At 32.1% G+C, this 21059-nt stretch overlaps 1 protein-coding gene across 1 annotated transcript; it reads left to right on the top strand.

Annotated features, from left to right (window-relative positions):
• Positions 1–1138: 1138 nt before the first annotated feature.
• On the top strand, positions 1139–19875 carry LOC143058671 (uncharacterized). The gene is made up of 17 exons (XM_076232135.1): positions 1139–1306; positions 1976–2184; positions 2512–2589; positions 4486–4633; positions 5813–5915; positions 6186–6279; positions 6562–6639; positions 7282–7433; positions 8375–8412; positions 8882–8987; positions 9342–9506; positions 11710–11854; positions 13079–13195; positions 14250–14301; positions 16778–17497; positions 18843–18991; positions 19635–19875. The coding sequence occupies exons 1-17, from the start codon at positions 1216–1218 to the stop codon at positions 19857–19859; spliced, it is 2670 nt and encodes an 889-aa protein (XP_076088250.1). The 5' UTR covers positions 1139–1215; the 3' UTR covers positions 19860–19875.
• The last annotated feature ends 1184 nt before the right edge of the window (positions 19876–21059 follow it).

Raw genomic sequence — 21059 nt, 5'->3', positions numbered from 1 at the left:
TGGTCCCTTTAACTTGGAATTAAATAATATCCATGTCAACCCAACTGTGTGCAAAGATATAGCAACATACTTGGGGTATTAGTCCGCATTACAAGAGGGAAAGAAACCACATAGAAGCCTGATATAATGTGTTTTACGTTTATATATCTCCTGCTATATCATCTTATATACTCAACGTAAAAATACAACATACATTGGATGCAATGGTTAGAACACATGGCAAGTTATATATTATACGATTGTTCTGGATATAACGTTATTATTTTAAATAGAATAAACAAGTACTTTTTGAGAAATTTTCTTGAAATCATGCAAATGTCAACATTCGTCTGAGATCTCCTTATAATGCATCTGTTTTACAAAAGAAAATATCGCTTCTCCACATAAGAAACGGTTTTCTCGTTTCGCACTTTCTGTAGACTGATAAATACGTTTTGAAAGTCATGCCATTTATAGACTGAGGCATACTCGCACGATATGTTCAAAACTTAATACTGGATGAAACAAAATAATCTAAAAGAAAACTAAAATATTACATGAAGGTAACGGAAACATAATGTATTTGGCACAACCTTTTTGAATTTTGAGTTCTCAATGCTCTTCCACTTTGTACTTGTTTGGGTTTATAACTTTCTTGATCTGAGCGTCACTGGTGAGTTTTATGTAGACGAAACGCGGTTCCGGCGTATTCAATTATTATCCTGGTACCTTTGAAAACTATTCACCTAAATTGTCCTCTCTCTATAATTATTATCATTGCCATTACCCTTTTTATATTTATTGTTGTAAAGAGTAAGCATTCTGAATATGCGTGAAGTATTAGCAACTGGACGTTAAATACAATATTCATTTAATAGATCGTTTCAAATTTAGAATTCAGTAAAAGAACTACACATTTATTCATTTTGTTTAATCCCAAAATCATAAAGAACTCAATCTATCTAATAAAATATTTATGAATTATTAAAAAGTCACGGTATGAACTATTACAGTGAAATCAGTCACCCCTGACTCCAACGCACGCAATCTCAATAAAAATTCAATAGATAAATTCTTTCATATGCAAGTGTATATAAGAGTCATAACACACAAAAGTGTTAAGCTTTAAATGGTGGTATTATTAAAAAAAAAAACGCATCGGTACGATAAATTCAGCATGTATAACGTGTAAAACATTGGTGTTATGCTTGCCGATCCGGAGGTATTGTAGACGAAATGCAAATATTCATTTTCATAAGTGTACTGTTAATAACAAGGAGTCAGTGTTTTCTAAAACTGCCATTTAATGATGAAATTCAATATCATGGTAAGACTGACACACATTTTTACGGGCCTTTTAATATATTTTTTTAAATAAGACCAAGTAGGTTATATAACCACCTTGATAAGACTATGTATTTAGTAAAATAATCTATTTTTGTATGCATTTACATTGCAGATTGGGTCTTATTCAACTGCCGACTTTGCGGTATCATATCATTATATATTGTTAGTTCGTCTATAAGCAATATGCATGATACACTTGCTACTGGACGTTTCAGCTATCAAACGCAATCAATTATATGTATTTGTCAACCATTTATTTTACCGAATCTATGGTTTTAATAATTGTCATTTTGTCCTGAATATACATGAGATAGTTGCCGCAAGACGTCAAGCAAAAAACAATCAAGCACACTGAAGATTGATAGACCTGACTTTTTATGTATAATTTATTCATATACATGTAGCACCAAACTATTGAACTATCAATTCCACCTAGGATTTCAAATGTTTATGTTTAAGCGTTTCTGATGAGGTAAATTCATATGTTTTAAGCGTTTACGATGCCTATTGAGTGTTATTTTCATTTATAACGATGTATCTCTATATCGTAGATACAGTTTTTCAGACAGCACCGGCCTCATCTATTATAATGAATTAAAATGAAAAATAAATGTGTTTTATGATTGAAACCTACTGTATTTATTAACAGATGAAATTGATATCAAAATATCCAATGGACAACGATCTAAAAGGTCTATAGACAGCTCAAACCATATAGAAACATATGACCTTGACTTTGAAGTTGAAAGGTCAAATGTTAAGCTTCACCTTGTACGTAATGACAAGATTCATACGAATGTTCCAATTCATACCATGAAACACGGATCAACGAAAAAAATCAATGGACGTGAAAAAGAGGTACATGTATAATAGATCAATGTTGTTGTTCATTTATTTCTTCATTTTTAAATAGTGTTTTTACAAATTAATTTCATTTTTGAGTGGAACCCAGTTACATGTACTACATCCGTGTCTGATTTCGCTAGTTTCTCCTTTTGATTATACTCGATTTAGAATAATTTTTCTGATTACAAAACGGCGTTTTGTCTGTTCTACCCAATCATGATATGTCAATTTTTACTTCAAGAAAAACAGACAAATAAAAAATGATTATCTCATGTATTGCCCTTTCTAATACAATTACAAATGAGTTCCAAATGTTAGTTCAATCCTTTCTACTTTTAGAACTCAAATTTTTATCAAGACGTAAATAATGGTGCATCGTTTGTGATTCAAGAGGATCTACAAGGAAATCGAAATATGGTAATTATCTTTTTGTAAGGCACTAAACACTAAAAAATGAAAATGTAATAACAAAAACATAAAAATAGGAGTTAACAACTGTAGGGCACTGTATGGCCTTCAACAATAAGCACAACAAACAGAACGAGAAATGCTTCTCTTTATTTTTTTTTTATATAGTTTACATTGGAATCCTTTTTTCATGATTAACGACAAAGATTTTGATAAAAAAAAATAAAAAATCGGTCCAAATTTTTATTGGCATTACACGGATAAAACTTGAGGATTCAAAAAACTTTTGACAAAATGTCAAAAACTAGAGTATCGGACATCGTTAACTACAACACAATAATATTTGATACTTCTTATTTGTTAAAAGGCTTGCTAAATAAGAATATTCATTTCGATATTTGAAAATGAAATACTGCATATCTAAATCAAGCTATTACATGAAAGTTTCAGAATGTTCAATGTCACATCGTGTGTGACTGTAATTTCTTCACCACAGACACAGCTGGAATACACCGTTAAGGATGGTATACATTTAATCAAAAAACGATTTGAGATACTTCATTTTGCTCACTTTATATATACTTGTACAAATTTATAATATTACTATATGTTAATTTTGCATTTTAATATTCTATTTCCAATATTTATTTTTTAATAGTTTGGAGTAAATAAAAAAAAAACGTATTTAACGTTAATGGCAGTTATTTACAAATTTGTCTTCAAGGTTTTTTTTATTATTATAACAGTGTATTAAATTTCAAAGCGCAATAATATTAGGTTATACGATATGAATAAATTAAAAATGAAATGAATATACAACATGTCTAGCACGACCGTCTAAATACGTTTATATTTTGTAGGTGTTGATATTTACAATGCTGATTTTTCAACCAAAAAGGTTTTGTGAGAAAAATTCTATAAGCTCTGTCAATATTGTTAACCTTAATAAACACACGAAATAACCTTTCTCTCGACTTTTTGTCAATTAAATTCCGTGGACAAGTAGTTTAATTGAAATTTGATCATAAGTATACAATACCTTTATCGTTAAAATGTAATACTTTTGTGAAGCATATTAGGTACAGAGAATGATATCGTATTTAACTATCTGAGTTCAATTCAATTTGAATTTGAATTAGTTTAAAAGTCAACGACCGTGGTTGTCCTTGTTCAAGATATTCCTTTAACGAAAAGAAATGCGAATAAGGAATAGATTATCAAGGACAACACCTATATATAAACGATAATAAAAAGAACAAAATCGAATAGGATACCCAAATCCCTGTGTTTCGCCTGTAATTGCTGCTGTCTATGTAGTTCACTGCCAAAACAATATAGATTTATCAGTAACAATTGGATTTTTCATGTGTGTCTACTGAAAGTTTAGTGTACCGACCAAAGTAGGAAGTCCCCATTTCAAAATCATGTACCAACTTATATACATGACTTAATATTATAAAATATGTTCATAACTTGAACCAAATATACAATCGGATCTACCCTTCCAGACCTCCTAATATATTCACAGTTTTTGTGTTGTCCAATCTTTAGTTTAATTTATGTTGTGTATGCCTATTTCGTCGTTTTTCGCTTTTAGCAATGGCTTTGCAAGTTTGTTTTTTTAAATATGAATGTAACTTTGATATCTTTTGCCTCTGTCCCTTTAAAGGACGTCGGGGAACGACCATTTTACTTCGAAAATGGGTTATGGGTTTGTTTTCTTTTTTTAATTATTCTGATCCCGTTAGATGAAAAAAATATATTGTGATCAAGCAGATGAAAAACAAATATTCTGAATCCAGTTATCTCATATATCTTTAAGTGTTGAAAAACATACGAAAAAAACATAACGCAACCTTTAACTTAAATGGTGGCTCCCTAATTGGATTTTTTATGTGATTTCAGTTTGGAATGTTCAGCTTTGGAGGGGAGGAGTATATTATACAGACTTTATCACAAAGAAACTATTCCTCCTTTCATGGAAGACTTGGAAATGTTCATCTTATAAAAGAACGCAAAAGAAATGTTCAATTTGATGACGTTTATAAAATTGGTAAATATGTTCATGGTACTCTGTTTCACTTTATTGTTAACACTGTCTGCGGATTTAGAAGCTTGAAAAGTAAAATTCTTTTGAATTGAAATGCCTTTTAAATTTTCGCATATCAAGCAATTAAAAATTAGGAATATGAACAAACTGTTGTGCACAAAAATTAAAGATTAAAAAAATTTTCCTGTCTTTAACAGAATATCCTAAACATGCTGTACTAACTGAATACCCTGCGTAACGGTTAATTTTAAGTGTGCACCACATTTTGGAAGATATTTTGAATAAACGGAAGAATATTACAGTTACTCCTTTGTATTTTAATTCTTATTTCCAGTTTTGAGGAGATAATCATGAAAAAAAGTTAATGACGTGACGGTCACATGATAAAATTATGACTATGAGCTGATAGACAAAAATGTTCAGCCAATAAGCTAGAGGACGAGTTGCATCGTAAAAATCATTTCAAATGTTATTAATTTTTTTTATAGTTATCATGTTTTGTACAACTATGAGTTCACTTGTGTTACAATCATCTGCTCTTTCTAATAAAAAAAAAATTACAACTTAAATGTATTATACACATTTTTAATCTATAGGAATAAAACCATTATTTCATGTATATGATTTATACTAATTGATTTATTCGCAGATATTCGAAGATATTTTTCTGAAGTTAAGATAAAGTGACACACATTTCATGTCAGAACTTTACATTAGTTTGTGCTAAAAGTGAGCTTAATTATTGCCTTTAATTGCATACATTTTTGTAGTAGAGTTCACGGAAGTTTGGTAATACGACAAAAAGGTACTTCCGATATGAGAAACAGGCAACATATGCCTTCCTATTTCGTTTTTTCAAAAGAAAATTTCAGCAAGGTCTCTACAGTGATCCCAGATCCCTTTATTTAATACAAAAAATATCTAAATAATATTTTACTTATTAATATGAAATAGCTTTGCGTATGAACTATTAACTTTCAAGCATGTACTTTTTTCTTGTATATGCTTTCAGAACGAGCACGAATTAGAGGTTTCATATCTTTACTGAGTTGTTCGTGTCTTTCGAAAGATCTCTTGGAATACTACTGTGGTTTTCTTGTCTGTTTAGTGGCTACTGAAACTGTTATAATTGTGCTTTTGTCTTTTCTGTACCACAACATTGATTTAACATTTAAATTATAGGTGACAGTTTCAAAAATCAGACTAATTACCACAGACGAAAAAGAGCCACTGGAAGCCAACAAATAGAATTACTTTTATTTTGTGATTATGCTATTTATAGTTAGTAAGTTTTACTAAGCTGATATATTATGATTTTATTGATTTAATTTTGAAAAATTAATTCGATAAAGACAATTTCAGTATCTAATTACATTTTGTATCACTCAGCATTTTATTTTTCATCCAATTATGTTGTGTCAAACTTTTTTTAGTGCCATAACTATTCTAAGTTGGGGAGCATGGGTGTCAAACTGCTTTCGTTTCAGGATGTATCATTGAAACACTGTTTGTGATGTGATACGATGTTCAACATAGGCTATTGTAACTTTTTCAGTTGGTATGCTAAGAGTGATAAATCCACAATACAGGAAAAGGAAACAGACGCCCTGACAACAATTCGTCAGTATTATGCTTTTGTTCTGAACGGGGTAAGCGTTGCATAAGGTCTGTTTTGTAAATTCACGTATGAATTATTGTAAAGGTAAACTTCATAATATTGGTTTAACTTTCATGCTTGTTATATATATATTTATGATAATATAGATATTATAGATATATGGTAGCAACCCTCAACGTATTGGTTTACGCTTTTGATAATATTACTCAGAATTAATTAAAATCTGAAATGGAAAATTACATAAGTTGAGTAAATTCTATTTCAGTTATACACTTCTAGTAGTAATTTTGCTATATTTATTATTTTGTTTCAGATGGACGCCATGTATAAAAATATCCAAACTTCAGCTTACACAATATCTATTTTATTTGCTGGAATTATTATTTCTCAGGTATATTATATATTTTAAGATTTAAATACTGTCAACCAACTTTTTCTCGACCTGTTCACTTTAGCTGTTCTAGACTATTCATGCAATTATAAGTAGTCGCAATTATACCATATACGGATTTTCTTCTATTTGAATACAGCAATTCAATACATTATATAATCGGGTAAAATGAGAGTCACAGTATAGATCGGAAAGCTAGGGAAAAAACAAGGAATATAATCCACGAAAAATTACAGCATACTATACATTTTAATGATACATAGTTTAATTCATTCCAATAATTCCATATTTAAACATTCGGTTAGTTTTCTTTGAACGTTAGATGAAATGAAAAATAAAATGAGTTACATGTGCTATATGTTAGAAACAAATGTTGTCATCGTGGTTACTCTTGGTGTGTGAATACGCATGTCAGGTAATGCATGCAAAGCAGGAAATGCTTACCCTGTCGACTCACTCGGTCTAGCTAGCTCTTTAAGCTCATGTGGTATCGTCAGTTTTTGTTTGTTATCCTAATTTGTCTCTTTTATATGGATTTATTAGTAAAAAAAAATTGGTTAACTACTTAGTTTTGCCTTCATATTCAATGTTAACAAGACGGTAACCCATCAAACATTTCATGTTAAGTTCCTTTATTTGTAGACACCAGGTGACGCTCCATGGACAGAGAATATTAAAGATGCGTCATTTACCCCCAACAGAGTGGATTCGACTGTTGGTTTAGGGAATTTCCAAACATGGGTGAACCTACAAACCGGATTACCAGATCACGATCATGCAATGCTGTTTACCCGGTAAATATAATAAGTCTTTATTTTATAAGGATATACTGCAATTTCATTTATTCGCGGAATCTTTTTCTAAATTCCTAACACGTAACTAATATCTCTGAACAATGACTCAGCCTCTTGATAAAAATAATATTGTCTTTTACCAAGCAAATATTAATTCGTAAATCCGCTGTATGTGCAAGTCAAATCGATAGACAAAATGTTATTACAAAATTTGCAACAGTTAGGGGAAGAAAGCTGAACTTTTTGTTGTAAATATTCTGAATTGTTAATATTTTTGTAAATATTTAAATGATAAAATTATCATTGTGACCCTATTCGATATTTTCAAGGCTATTATTCATTGATTTAAAACAAAAATCTAAGAGGTGTCGGAATCTGGGGTAAGTACAAATTCATTCAAAGAAAAAGACCGAAAAAATTTAATTTTCTGCATAAAAAGGTCCCAAATTTTTTTCAACTCGCTCCGCTCGGCGTGTTCAGGCATCCACATCCAATTTACCCTGGTTAAGCCCTTGGGACTCAGCCTCTTGATAAAAAATATAGTCTTTTACGAAGCAAACATTAATTCGTAAATCAGCTGTATATGCCAGTCAAAGATACAATCATGCAGGTGGAATATATTAAAGGGACATTCACATTCATGAATCGATGACAAATTGACAAACGCTGACAAAAAAAGAAACGAAAATTGACCATAAGACAAAACAACACAACGTAAAAACAAGACTGAGCACTTAAACTCTTGAAGGTAGATTTCGCATTGGCAATAATATCACATTCAAGTTTTTCATACTACCATAGGTCAAAATATGAGATTTTCTTTAATTCACTGGTAAGTCTGAATTATTTGTGTTTTATATGTAAAATCAAACGGCATGTGTCTCCAAAGCTGTAGTGTATCAGCAATTTATACCATCCAACAATTTCTATTTTATTTAAAGATACGATCTGACAGCATCTGGGTTAACAGGAAATGCAGGTAAGACATTTACCATATCACGTGCTAATATGTATTAGGTGGTTTTAAATATTTAATGTCATGTGCATCTTTTTAAATGCATAATTTAAAGGGCATTTGCTACGATTTTTTACACCCCAAAAATAGAATATAATTGTCTTTGTTTCATAAATTTATGAACGCTGAGTTGTGAAATACTATTTTGTTATCAGCAGTCAGTTTGAATCAATTTCGTCAAATTTCGTCAACCTTAAAAACAACTTTTCAATGGACCTAAAAATGATACATATATTCGTTAAAAAAAATCTGTATATAACTTTCTGATAAGATTAAAATAAGGCCTTGTTCTGACAGTGACTGTAATCAAGATGGTAAAACAAACAAAAGTTGACTGTGTATCCAGCACTGTTTTTTGTAGAAATATTGGTTTGTATTGGGCATACTCTTTAAACTACAATGTATCTAAAATGAGTTGTGACCCATTGTATAGGTCTAGCTTTCACTAGTGCTGTGTGTACAGAAAACAGCCAATCCATAGTTGAGGAAAGATTTGATTTCGTTGTCATAACAACAGCAGCGCACGAACTAGGACACTGGTAAGCCCTATATATAGTATTTTTGTTATGTTAGACTAAAACTGTTCCATTCAATACATATGCTTACGATCATTAAGGTGACCATTCTAATAAAATTCTGAAATGCTTATGAACAAGATTTATCCGTTGACAGTTCATATTTTCAGTTACATAGAGCGTAAACATATACACGCTGCACGTAACTGAAAATGTATAAATGCATTCAATGTATAAGCGTCAAGAAAATATTTTTTTAACAATGCTGTTTTGCATTTTGTTGCTTATGGTTAATTTCTGTGTCATTTGGTTTATTGCGACGAATTGTCTCATTGACGTCAATAGCAAGCATACATGTACCACATCTTCTTTTTTCAGTTTGAGTGCCAAACATGACGGTACTGGTAACCTGTGTAGTTCATCTGACGCATATATAATGGCACCATCTAGTATGCCACAACAAGGGGCCACTGCAGCACATCCTTGGATATTCTCTTCTTGTTCTACACAATATTTTACCTCATACATCGATCAACTTGATTCGTAAGTTTTAAGTAGTATAAGTTGCAAAACAGAATGTATAGACAGACTAGAACATCGTTAATAAATATGTTAATAAGAAACCTACCGAAGGATACAACAAAATACAAGGCATGCAATCTTAATTCATTTTGCTTTTTTGAAAAATCAAAATTTGTGATAAAACAGATAATTTATTTCCTATTGTGAATTATTTAGATGGTGACGTTTCCTTGCCTTCATCTTATGGTGTTTATATATCTCAACTTGTTCGATTCGCTCGTGCATATAACAACGTATTTGATTTTAACGAAAGCAATCTATGTATTACTGAAGAATTATTACACAAGAGTTTTCGAAATCACAAACTATTCAAAACATTTTCTAAATTTTATCATAGGAACAAGGACTTCATTCGTAAAAAAAAACAACATACAGACATCTTATAGGTTCGGGTATTTCACATCCAATCTGTTATTGTAATATTCTTTACCAAGTAAATAAATGTCCGCATTCACTGCAAAAAATAACCAAACATTTAAAAACAGACTTAAATTATTCAGAAAGGATATTGTTACCATACTGTTGTCAGGTCGTTAAAGATGGTATATTTTGATATTAATATCAGTTCATGATCTATAATTGTGTCACAAAACATTTACTATATGCTTTGTACGGGTTATAATTGTTTACTCCAAAAATGTGTTTCGTCTTTAAAAGACTCATGATTATGAGTCACGATCGGATCAAAAAAGTTCTTTCAAATATGTATTCTTAATGAAGAATTAATCCTTCTTTTTTCGAAAAATTCAAAGTTAAGCAAATATTTTTTTCAAAAATTTGACTATATTAAATTATTGAATAGATTAGAAAAAAAAACCAGTCACAAACAGACTTGGATCTACCATTATGTATTCACTAACTTACAAACTAAACAATTGTCTTTTACATGTATGCTTACTTTGCTGAATCTTGTTTTCCGTTGATAAAGCATAGGCCACTGACGATATTTCTTCACCTAGTTCTATTATTTTGCTAGCCTGTCCAGATCATGCTACTTGTATCGTATTTCTACATCTAAGCTAGAATGTTTCTTTTCAAGTGTATATGGGTTTGCCGCTGATTTGTGGGTTCCATTATGATCGGAATTGCTGTTATTTTCATTTTGCTTCCTCAGTGTGTACATTATTCATTTTCTCTTTTTAAAACTCTTTATCAAGTGGGTATTGTATTTTCCTACGGATCTTGGTTTGATATATTTTCATGCCATCAGATGTTAAGAATGCGCCTGCAGGTTTATTCTTGTTGTACAAGTCTTACTCCACAAATATTTATACATGTATACTAGGATCAAAAAACGATAACCACTGACGAACTGTTGTGGTCCTTCCTCCAAATAACCTTCTAACGGAAATCAAATTCAGTTAAAGTGAAATATACATATAATTGGTATACAAATTTGGTCAATAATAGCCAATCCTCATCTTTATGTTTACAAATCATCGAAAAAAAAGACAACTCTGTGGATACCATCAACATGATCAAAGAATTGTAAAATGAGTGTACTTTATATGACAGTATCAGTGTATTTTAGTAAGGACGGTATCACGATGCAATTTTGCTTTTTGATTGCTTTTTTAAGTTTATTCCTCATTTTATACTTTAACATCACTTTCCAAGGTTAGGGAGAGAGTTTGGTGCAAACAAACTTGTTTAACCCCACTACATGTGTATGTGTCTGTCCCAAGTCAGGAACATGTGATTCAGTAGTTGTCGTTTGTTTCTGTACAGTATATCGTTTTTAGATCATTGTATTATACATAAACCAGGCCGATCTTTTTCTCAATTGAATTGCTTTCAGAATTTCTTGTTTTATACATAAACAAGCCCGTTTATCGGCTTTGCTTATTTTTGATGGTTTTATGGTGACCTATTATAGATTTTAACGTCTAGGTCATTCGTCTCTAGTGGAGGGTTGTCTCATTGGCAATCATTCCACATCCTCGTATATTCGTATGAATGCCATTACCATTTGTTTTGGTCTTTGTATGCGTTTTCCTACATCTGTTCATATAACCAATCTTTTATAACGATTTATAGTGAAGTAGTGCAGAACATTTATGAAACACGATACAATTGTGTTATTGACTGACGAAAAATATGGGAAAGTATATCTAGAAAAATTGTAATTTTTTCAAAATAAATATGGCGCTTTTTATATCCATAGGGTTAATAACAATTGTATGAAGACATTAAGTCCAAGTTTTGACCCGACAGCTCAATCTCCTTACGACCAGTTTCTAGCAGGACAAGTATATAATGCAGATAGTCAATGTGTACAGCTGCACGGAGATGGATCATACTTGTGCAGGGTAAAAAAAATACAGTAATATTGTAAACCAACTTATTTTCGGGGATACTTTATTTCGCGTTTAATCTATTCATGTCCACTTCGTGTCTATCTAATATCGAGATTTTCTAATTTACTTGATGTAGTTCAATACATGTAACAGCGCTTTTGCAGATTTACTGAACCAGGATCGTTCAAAACAGTATATTTTCATCTGTGTTCTGTATTATACATCATCAATAGCATAATGAATATGGTCGAATCAGTGTTCTTAACACATTTGGCTATATTACGACGGTCATTTTTGGATGATGGATTAAACAGGAGTACATTGAAACAAACCAATGAACTTCGACAGGAAAACTGGTGGTCATTGTCAATTCGCCGTTTCAGAATCTAATGCATTCTGGGTAATATTTTCAAAAGTGTCCACCAAAACGTCCTGATTGGTTAAAAATATCATAAACAATGGAAATTTAACCAATGACATGACATTATTTTCATTTTGGGGTACGAACAATAAAATTACCCATGATGCTTTAGATTCTGAAATGACCAATTGAAGTTGAAAATACTTTGACAAAGAGGGGTTTATGACACATAGGGGTTTAGTTCTCACCACCTCAGTGTTGATAAGCTAATAACCACTGTAGATGAACTGCGAATTTTGTAATACTGTCATCATAATATAAGGTAGTTTTACTGACACCAAACTAATGTTTTATCAAATATGCTTCAATAAAAAAATGTTCTAGCTCTTAAAAAATAAGAGTAACTGTATGAGTACTTACTGTTTATAGTTTGAAAGGCACATGACTTTGAATGTCACGTGTGAAGTTTATTTTGGCGTTGGTAGTATGTCTTCGATTCACGATCAGTATCGTCCGCGTTTCTTAATTAGAACACATGCTTGGAGTCGATAAACTCGTCCATTGTTTGATTTTTAAAAGTTTAGATCAAATTCAGAAAAGGGAATTAACGCTAGAAACAAATCCGATAACTATGTTGTCATATAGGTCAAAGACAGCGAAACATCTCTCATGAGGACACTACTTCTTGATTTTACCGTAAATCTAACGTGTTATCAATTTCAGTCGTTCCATCCCATAATTCTATTAGAGAAGTTACAATTACTTTTAATATATACCTTAGGAAATTGTATATGAGATAGACCTTTATTAGATACCTTTGCTGCTGTTATCGAATAATTTACTGTGAATTCATTTCCATATTTTTATAATTAAAGGAACAATACAACGCCGATTTTTCGACAATATGTAATATTCTTTGGTGTTACAAACAAGACATTGCTCAATGCCAGTCAGCGGTTGCAGGGACAGGAACGCAGTGTGGCAATCAAAAGGTGAGTGAATTAAACTCATTTGATCTTAGCTAAACCATTGTTTTTTACATTATTAAGAGGCATACATGATATTTTACAGTTCTTTTATTCATGTGATACAGAACGATAAAGACTATTGTCATGACTTCATTTGCCGTATTGCTACTAGGTTTAATATTATCAAACTTAACTGTCATTAGAACTGGTGTTTTAAAACTATTCTTTTTTAAATACTTTAATAATTTTATTTTGTATACTAGTATTGCTATCGAAGGTAAACCTTCTGATATTTTCTAATAAACTTAAAAATATTTGTTAAGGTTCATGATAACAAATGGACATGCAAATATGGCCATATTTTCACCTCAAAACCACTCTGTGTACATACTTACCTGTGCTGTTTGGAAAGTTTTAATGCCTAGTATCCACTAGATATATAAAAGTTAAATGCATTTTGTATTTAAGAAAGATAAAATCTTTCTTGGTTTTTGATGGGCATTTTTTTTTTCCTTTCAGCAGAAGGTGCAAAAATAAACAAACACCTGAATTACTTTGATACTGTCCACTCACAGCTGACTCAGATAAACTCTTTAATTCACCTATAGTTGTGAAGATACCTCTTGTCCATGTCAATTAAGGACAATCAAAACAATACAAACTGGTTTTTTACCTGAGGGTGCATCTCATAGTTGTACCACAACTTAGTTAATGTTCACACCTTTAGCATGAAGGAAAAAAAATGCCCATCAAAATCCAAAAGAGATTTTATCTTTCTGAAACACAAAATGCATTTAACTTTACTATATCTAGTGGATGCCAGGCATTAAAATGTTTCCAAGTTCACAGGTAAGTCTGTACTCAGAGTACTTTTTGGCATGTAAATACAGCCATATTTGTCCGTTTGTTATGATGAACCTTGAGATTGGTGTTTTGCAATTTCATCGCTCAAAGTAATAATCTATCATTGTCTATAGAGAAAAAAAGTTCAGTGATATTCAAGAATGCGTTTATAATACAACTTGGTCAAGCAGTGTTTTATATTACGTTAGATAACAAATTGGTTTTACCATTTTAGTGGTGTGTTTCTGGTGTGTGTACCCAGGATGTTAAAGCCCCCAAAGGGAACGGTAAGGTTAATTTCTCGAACATTAGAAGAGAAATAATGTAAGTACAGTCGAGGCTGAAGTTAGAAAAGGAACAAGTTGAAGAGCAAAACGGTGGTAACGAATCTGTGTGGACTACACAGGGGTCTGGCGTACAAATTATTAGCCTGGATGTCTTTGATGAGAGCTAGCAACTAATTGCACGTGAAATAAAATGAAAATTTATAGTCACACTAATCCATGCATGAATTAATCAGCGATGAAATTTATGAACGTATTGAATAAGTTGAACCTGGAAGCAAAAAGGGATGATCCAAAAACCAAGTTATGAAAAAAAGTAAAATCACAAAAATACTGAACTCAGAGGAAAATCAATTTGGAAAGTCTATAATCATATGGCAAAATCAAGTAACAAAACGCATCAAAAACTAATGGACAAGAACTGTCATATTCCTGACTTGGTATAGGCATTTTCAAATGTAGAAAATGGTGGATTGATCCTGGTTTTATAGCTAGCTAAACCTCTCACTTGTATGACAGTCGCATCAAATTCCATTATACTGTCATCGATACGTATAAGAAGAAAGAGACACAATAGGTAAAAAGGTCAAAAAATATATATTTTACTTGAATATGTGGCAATAATGTATTACCTGTCCTAAGTTGTATTGTGTCGTTTTTAGAATACTTTTGTTATAATTTAGAGAATTTGGTTGTAGGGGAGGATAGTATCTCTTTAACAATTTTAGAGCTCGGGACGATTTAGAGCTTGGCATATTGTACTAACACCTTTCTAGACTATTTTTCGCCTGGATGTATTATTAGTATTTTTTGATAGTATACTGTCTCCTTGGGGAAATAATCTACATCTCTTTGTCTTCATCGACATTAATAACAATTGCACCTATCAAATACGTTCCAAAGACTACTTTAAATATTACATATATATATGAATGTAAGTACCTGCGTAATTTATTGTTTTTTTATAACCATTTTATCTGTCTAATTATTCACTGGTGAATATACATTACCTACCGTGATCATTCATTGTAATATTGTTATGACGAATGAAGTATCATGGTATTCAGGTTTTAGTTAACCAAGAGATGTAGTTCTAGCCTCCGTTTCTTTGACGATTGGCTTTGCAAAGAAACACTTGATTTTCAAAATGTCTGAACGATTGAGACTATTACAATTCGAGAAACAAAACAGAATGGCAGGCAGCAGTCCAGTGCATTATCAAACTCCGAAACAGCGGTTACGTCCTCTTTACTACGCTACATTGACTTTAGCGCAGCAACATCACCACTGTTTCGGAGTTTGGTGCACTATATATATTAGTACGTTTTATTTGTTAGTTTGAATGCTCCTCTTGTATATTTCGTCTCTCTTTTGTTCTGTTAAATGCAATGGCAATGATGTTATAGTCGATCTTATTATGAAAAAAAAAAGGATTCGTTGATTTCAACTACTTGATTTGATTTTAAAAAACAAAGACACTTACACTGTCTGTTTTGCTTTTAGTATAACACCTAAGTCCTTTACTGTTTAATTGCTATTTTCCCCGGGGAAAGGGACAAAAATCTAAAAACAAAAAAATACCTATTATGAATGATAATATAACTCAACATATTTTTTATGTCTAACATAAAAATCCAAAACTTATTAAAAACTTGCCGCTAATTTTCACATAGTTTGAAAATATATTTCATAAAAGTACACATTCTAGCTCAGTCTTTTTTTGACGATTGAGTTCCGGAAATTGTTTGCTCAAACAATTAGTACGTTATATATTTTATATTAGTCTGTGATTTGTCAAAACTACAACTTAGTCCAGTTTTGTTCATTGCTCATCTTAGCGCATCAGTACTGTGTCAATGCATAACATTACACAATGAGACTAAACATTTTTTTAAACTTTTGTTTATAAGATATTGAATTATTAGTACCTTAACACCGAGGTTTTGCTACCCCCGGAAATAGATTGCTTTCACAGTATCTTGTATAACCTTTTTGAATTTTCTGTTTTTAATCCACAATATTTATATTTGATTTGCGCTAACTGATGAGTGACAAGTAGACAAAACACACATCTGAATGACCGTGGCGTGCCAAATTAGTAGTCTTGTATCTTTGATGTGTTCTAAATCCCAGAAAACGAAGATAAACATAGATCCAAATGTGAAATTACTATATACTACTAGTTCATTCAACTATTCTTTATGTTATATTTTTTTTTGTCTTGCATAAATATCAATTTAGCCGGAAAGCTGTAAAAATAAACCACATTTTACGGATTTGGCTATACTTTTTGGACCTTTTGGATTATAGCTCTTCATCTTTTATATAAGCTTTGGATCTCAGATATTTTGGCCACGAGCATCACTGAAGAGACATGTATTGTCGAAATGCGCATCTGGTGCCAGAAAATTGGTACCGTTAATTGTATTACCTAGTACAAGACCATAGTATTTTTATTATAAAATTAACTCTTTTACAGAAAACTGTTTGTATGGTGACAGGAAAGGTATTATATTTAGTAACGTTGGTTGGACATGCGCAGATGCGTATGCTAACAATCCAGGCCTATGTACTTCTCAACCTGTTGTGTCTCAATTTTGTTGTGGTTCATGTTTCCCTGAAACAACGACAGTACCTATTTCAACACAACGTTATGTCACTAGTACAGAACATTTTACAACAGAGGGTTCGGATACATCTACGCCGTTAAAAACAACTCCTACGGAACCAGAAACCACTTCCGAAACTAAAACAACAATGGAAAAATCTACTGAATCAAAAACTACAACTCCCGCAATTCATACAACAATGGCAGATACTACAACACCTCAAAAAATAACGACCAACCCTTCAACAACTCCAAGTGTTGCAACAACACCTAAATCACCATCGACAGAACAGGTAGAAACTACATCAGCTACCACTACAACAACAAAACCGAAAAGTTCAACTAAAGGTGTGACTGCAACAACGGAATTAACAACGAGACTTGAAGAAACGTCGAAATCAACAACAGAATATGTTAAAACTACCACAACTGTTCTAACCTCAACGGCCCAAAAAGTTGGTTCAACCAAAACTATAACAGAATCAACACCGACACAGAAAGCAACAATAGTATCAACAGACACAACTCAGCAGCCAGGCACATCTACTCTTAATGAAACTGATGTTGTAGATAATATTTACAGTATTATAGGTAGGTTAACAATGTTAACATCAATTCAATTAACAATGATTATAGTCTTGACATGTTAAACGTCAATTATCAGAGTTCTTATTCAAGGGGTTTTACTTGATTTTTGTACGAAGAAGTACATCTGATACTTTTCTTCTCTCATGCCAAGCTCTGTATCCTTGTTCGGGTTTGGCTTTACTGTTGGCAATTTTGTTTGTTAGCTCTTCAGCCTTTGTTTTTAGATTTGATTTACAGATAAATTTGTATCGAGCTTTACGGAATATCCAGTAATAGTTTAACAGTGAACTGTATCACTAGAACGTGTACTCTTCTTCTTCTTCGTCTTCTTCTTCCATATAAGAGTTGGGTTCCTTGAATGAAACGTTTAAACTCTGCGGGACTACGCATGGTGACATTACATATCTAGTCCTCTAAAGCTATATATACAGTATTTACAATAAAATCAGGTTGTTACGGTTAAAATTATGTACAATCGTTCAGTCTGGTATTAATGTGTTGTCTGTAGCCCTGAGCGGAAATCTTCAACTGATCACGCTTCGGCAACCCTGGACGGTAATGTATTTCATTCCATGATTGTTCTTGGAAAGAATGAGTTCCTGTAGAATCACTGGTGACCCTCTGTTGGTAAAACTTGTGTCCTCCACGAGTTCTACTGTCGCCACCTTTGAGGTAAGTACTCTTGTTGATGTCTATCAGCTCATTCTGGATACGATAGAGCATGTATAAACTGTTGTCCGGGCATGTAATTAATGTATTTTAGGAACAATAAAGGACCTAGTACTGTGCTCTGTGGCACTCCTGACAGAACATAGTCTTGTTGAGATCTAGCCCCTTCCAATACTACCTGTTGTTTCCTGTTTGATAGTAATGAACTGATCCAGTAGTTTGTCCGGCCCCTTACTCCATAAAATTTTAGTTTGTACAGTAGTCTTGTATGAGGAACCTTGTCAAATGCCGTTTCAAAGTCCAGGAGTATGATGACAATCTGGGTGCCATTTGAAAGGTATTTGGCTATACGATCAATAGTGATGATGAGCTGTCTTTCACATGATCTGCGTTTCCTGAAACCATGTTGGTTGTCACAGAGTATATTTTGTTGATCACAATGTTTCATTATGCTACTGTGAACTATATGCTCTAACAGCTTACATGTGATGGAGGTAAGGGAGACTGGACGATAATTGGCCGCTAGGTGAGTATCCCTTTTCTTGTAAAGTGGCACTATGTTGGCATCTCTCCAATCTTGTGGAACTTCTCATTGTCTCCCATTTATATTGCCCAGTAATAAATATTTTCAATAAATAAGTTACAAATTTATTTTTATTTTTTTTTATTCATATTGTAGACCCAGTCGTGATAGGAGTAGGTATTGCAGTGATTAGTTTGACCATCCTTGGCATCGTTATACTTTGTCTAACAGTGTACTATAGAAGACAGGGAAAACACTCTAAATACCACAGTCGGAATACAAAGGATTTTAAAAGATCTTCAGAGGTATGAATTGGAATCATTTTACACAGATGCATGACTTTTGTCATAGTAGTCACATTTTGAACAACGGGAATGTTTAACACATTGTCATTTTCGAAGAGCATCATATGTTACTATGTTACTAGACTAAGTATAATTTGGTTTCATAATTGTGACCGACACACTAAAACATGAAATATGTCGAATTAAACTTAGGAGGCACATCTTGTTAATTAACAAACACGTTGATTAAGCTGTAAAAACTCTATCATAATTAAGATCATTAATGCTCATCGACTTTGAACTTGATTTAACTTTTTTATTTGTCACTCATGAGTCTTTTGTAGACGAAACGCGCGTATGTCATGCTAATTTGTACTTCTTAACATCATTTATTTGAAAATCGATACGCTTTCAAATCCTTGTTTTCTCCCTAGAAATGTTCACATAGTTAATGACTCAAAGATGGTACATCATATACAAACGTACAAACATTTCCTTATGCATTCATATAAAATTCAGAATACTATTCATTGTAGGTACATCAGTTTGACAAGCAAAATCTGAAAAAAATATTGCAATAAATCGAAACAAAAACATTGACTTTATTGAAATCACTTTTGATAGTACTTTACACTAACCTGATTAATGTCTTTTGTTTTTTCAGTCCGATTATTTTGCATACGATAACCCCTCAACTCCAGTAATGGTAAATGGAAGATGGCCGCGGAGGGTGTTGCATGGAGAACCCTATTCACCGCATAACATATACATATACGATAACCATTCGACAATCTCAAAAGAAGTTATAAGACCTGTCTGGAATGCACAGTATCATTATCAAGATAACTATTCAAAAATGGACGATTATAATTATGTTGACCGATATTAAATGTTTAAAAACTGTACTGCATTTTCTTATTTGTACAAATGTGATACAACCTAAAAAAACACATATATTTTAAAACGGCTATAGACGTTTATATACATGGACATTCATACTACAGCATATACTTTTTGACTGTATATCACAGCATTAGATAACAATCATTGTCAATAACGAGGTAGAAAAAGTGTTCTGAAAGCATGCTTCGGAAGATGGAAAAATAAAGTATTTAATATGTAAACAATGGCATGATTAAGAGAATTTCGAATGTTAAAAATAATGGGATTCGGAAGGATTGCCAATAAGACAAATAAAATTTATCTACCAATGACCAAAATGACGTAGACGTAAGCAACTATAATTGGTCTCTGTATAGTTTTCCTGTAGTTGTTTTAATTAAAGAAAATGTACAGTTACTGATTAGTAATAAAAGTAATAAACAAATTCTCATGGTTTGGATTTCAATGTTTTCTTGTTAGTTGCTAAACGTTCAGTGGTAAATATTTCCTGTAGATTCAAGACGAGAATAATGTCATTTCTGAATCTATTGGGAAGGTTTTGTAAAGTTAATCGACTAGGCCAAAGGGAAAGAAATTTGAACATCAACTCATGAAAAACAGGATTATTTAAGTTAGGGCAGCAATTTGCTCTGTGACATGATCTTTGGAATTGTTACAACTAGCAAGGTCTATCTTACTTGAAGAGAGCGCGACAATCCCCCTACAGAAGATATTGGACTGACCACATCCCCCAACCCATTTCGAGCAGATGTGGATATATACGAATAATAATGATGTTCCAAAAAGGCATACAGACAGAAAAAAAATTGAAGTTGGTACTCCAGGAATTTATTCACATATTAGCATTTAAAACTAAATTTACGTTAAGCAGCTATAGCCTGCTGTACTCGAGGTTTGATACTAAAGGAGGAAAATGATCAGATTGGGTGGAGTTTGTATTTTATTTCAATGTATATCCATTTTTATTACCGTCCTTGCTAAAATGAGACAAACATTGAAAAGATCTAGTTTTCAGTGTTTACAGGGAAGGTAATATTTTCTCACTAGATTTTTTACTGTACATGTACTTTGTTGGGACTAGTATCAAATAACTGGTCAGCATCCATTGAACCAGTTATTTCAGCAGATTTTAAAAAAAAATATGTAATTATCTTTAAAGATTTACATTTGAAGTCCTTAAAATTAT

The sequence above is a fragment of the Mytilus galloprovincialis genome, chromosome 14 (assembly GCF_965363235.1).
Source record: "Mytilus galloprovincialis chromosome 14, xbMytGall1.hap1.1, whole genome shotgun sequence".
NCBI lineage: Eukaryota > Metazoa > Mollusca > Bivalvia > Mytilida > Mytilidae > Mytilus > Mytilus galloprovincialis.
This window is presented reverse-complemented; position numbering and strand designations above follow the sequence as displayed.

Bases quoted from the DNA above. Each gene is read 5' to 3' on its own strand.
- LOC143058671 (XM_076232135.1), top strand. From the start codon at position 1,216: ATGCAAATATTCATTTTCATAAGTGTACTGTTAATAACAAGGAGTCAG. The intron at 5,916-6,185 runs GTAAGTTTTACT...TAACTTTTTCAG, and splicing joins GATTATGCTATTTATAGTTA to TTGGTATGCTAAGAGTGATA. The intron at 7,434-8,374 runs GTAAATATAATA...TTTTATTTAAAG, and splicing joins CATGCAATGCTGTTTACCCG to ATACGATCTGACAGCATCTG.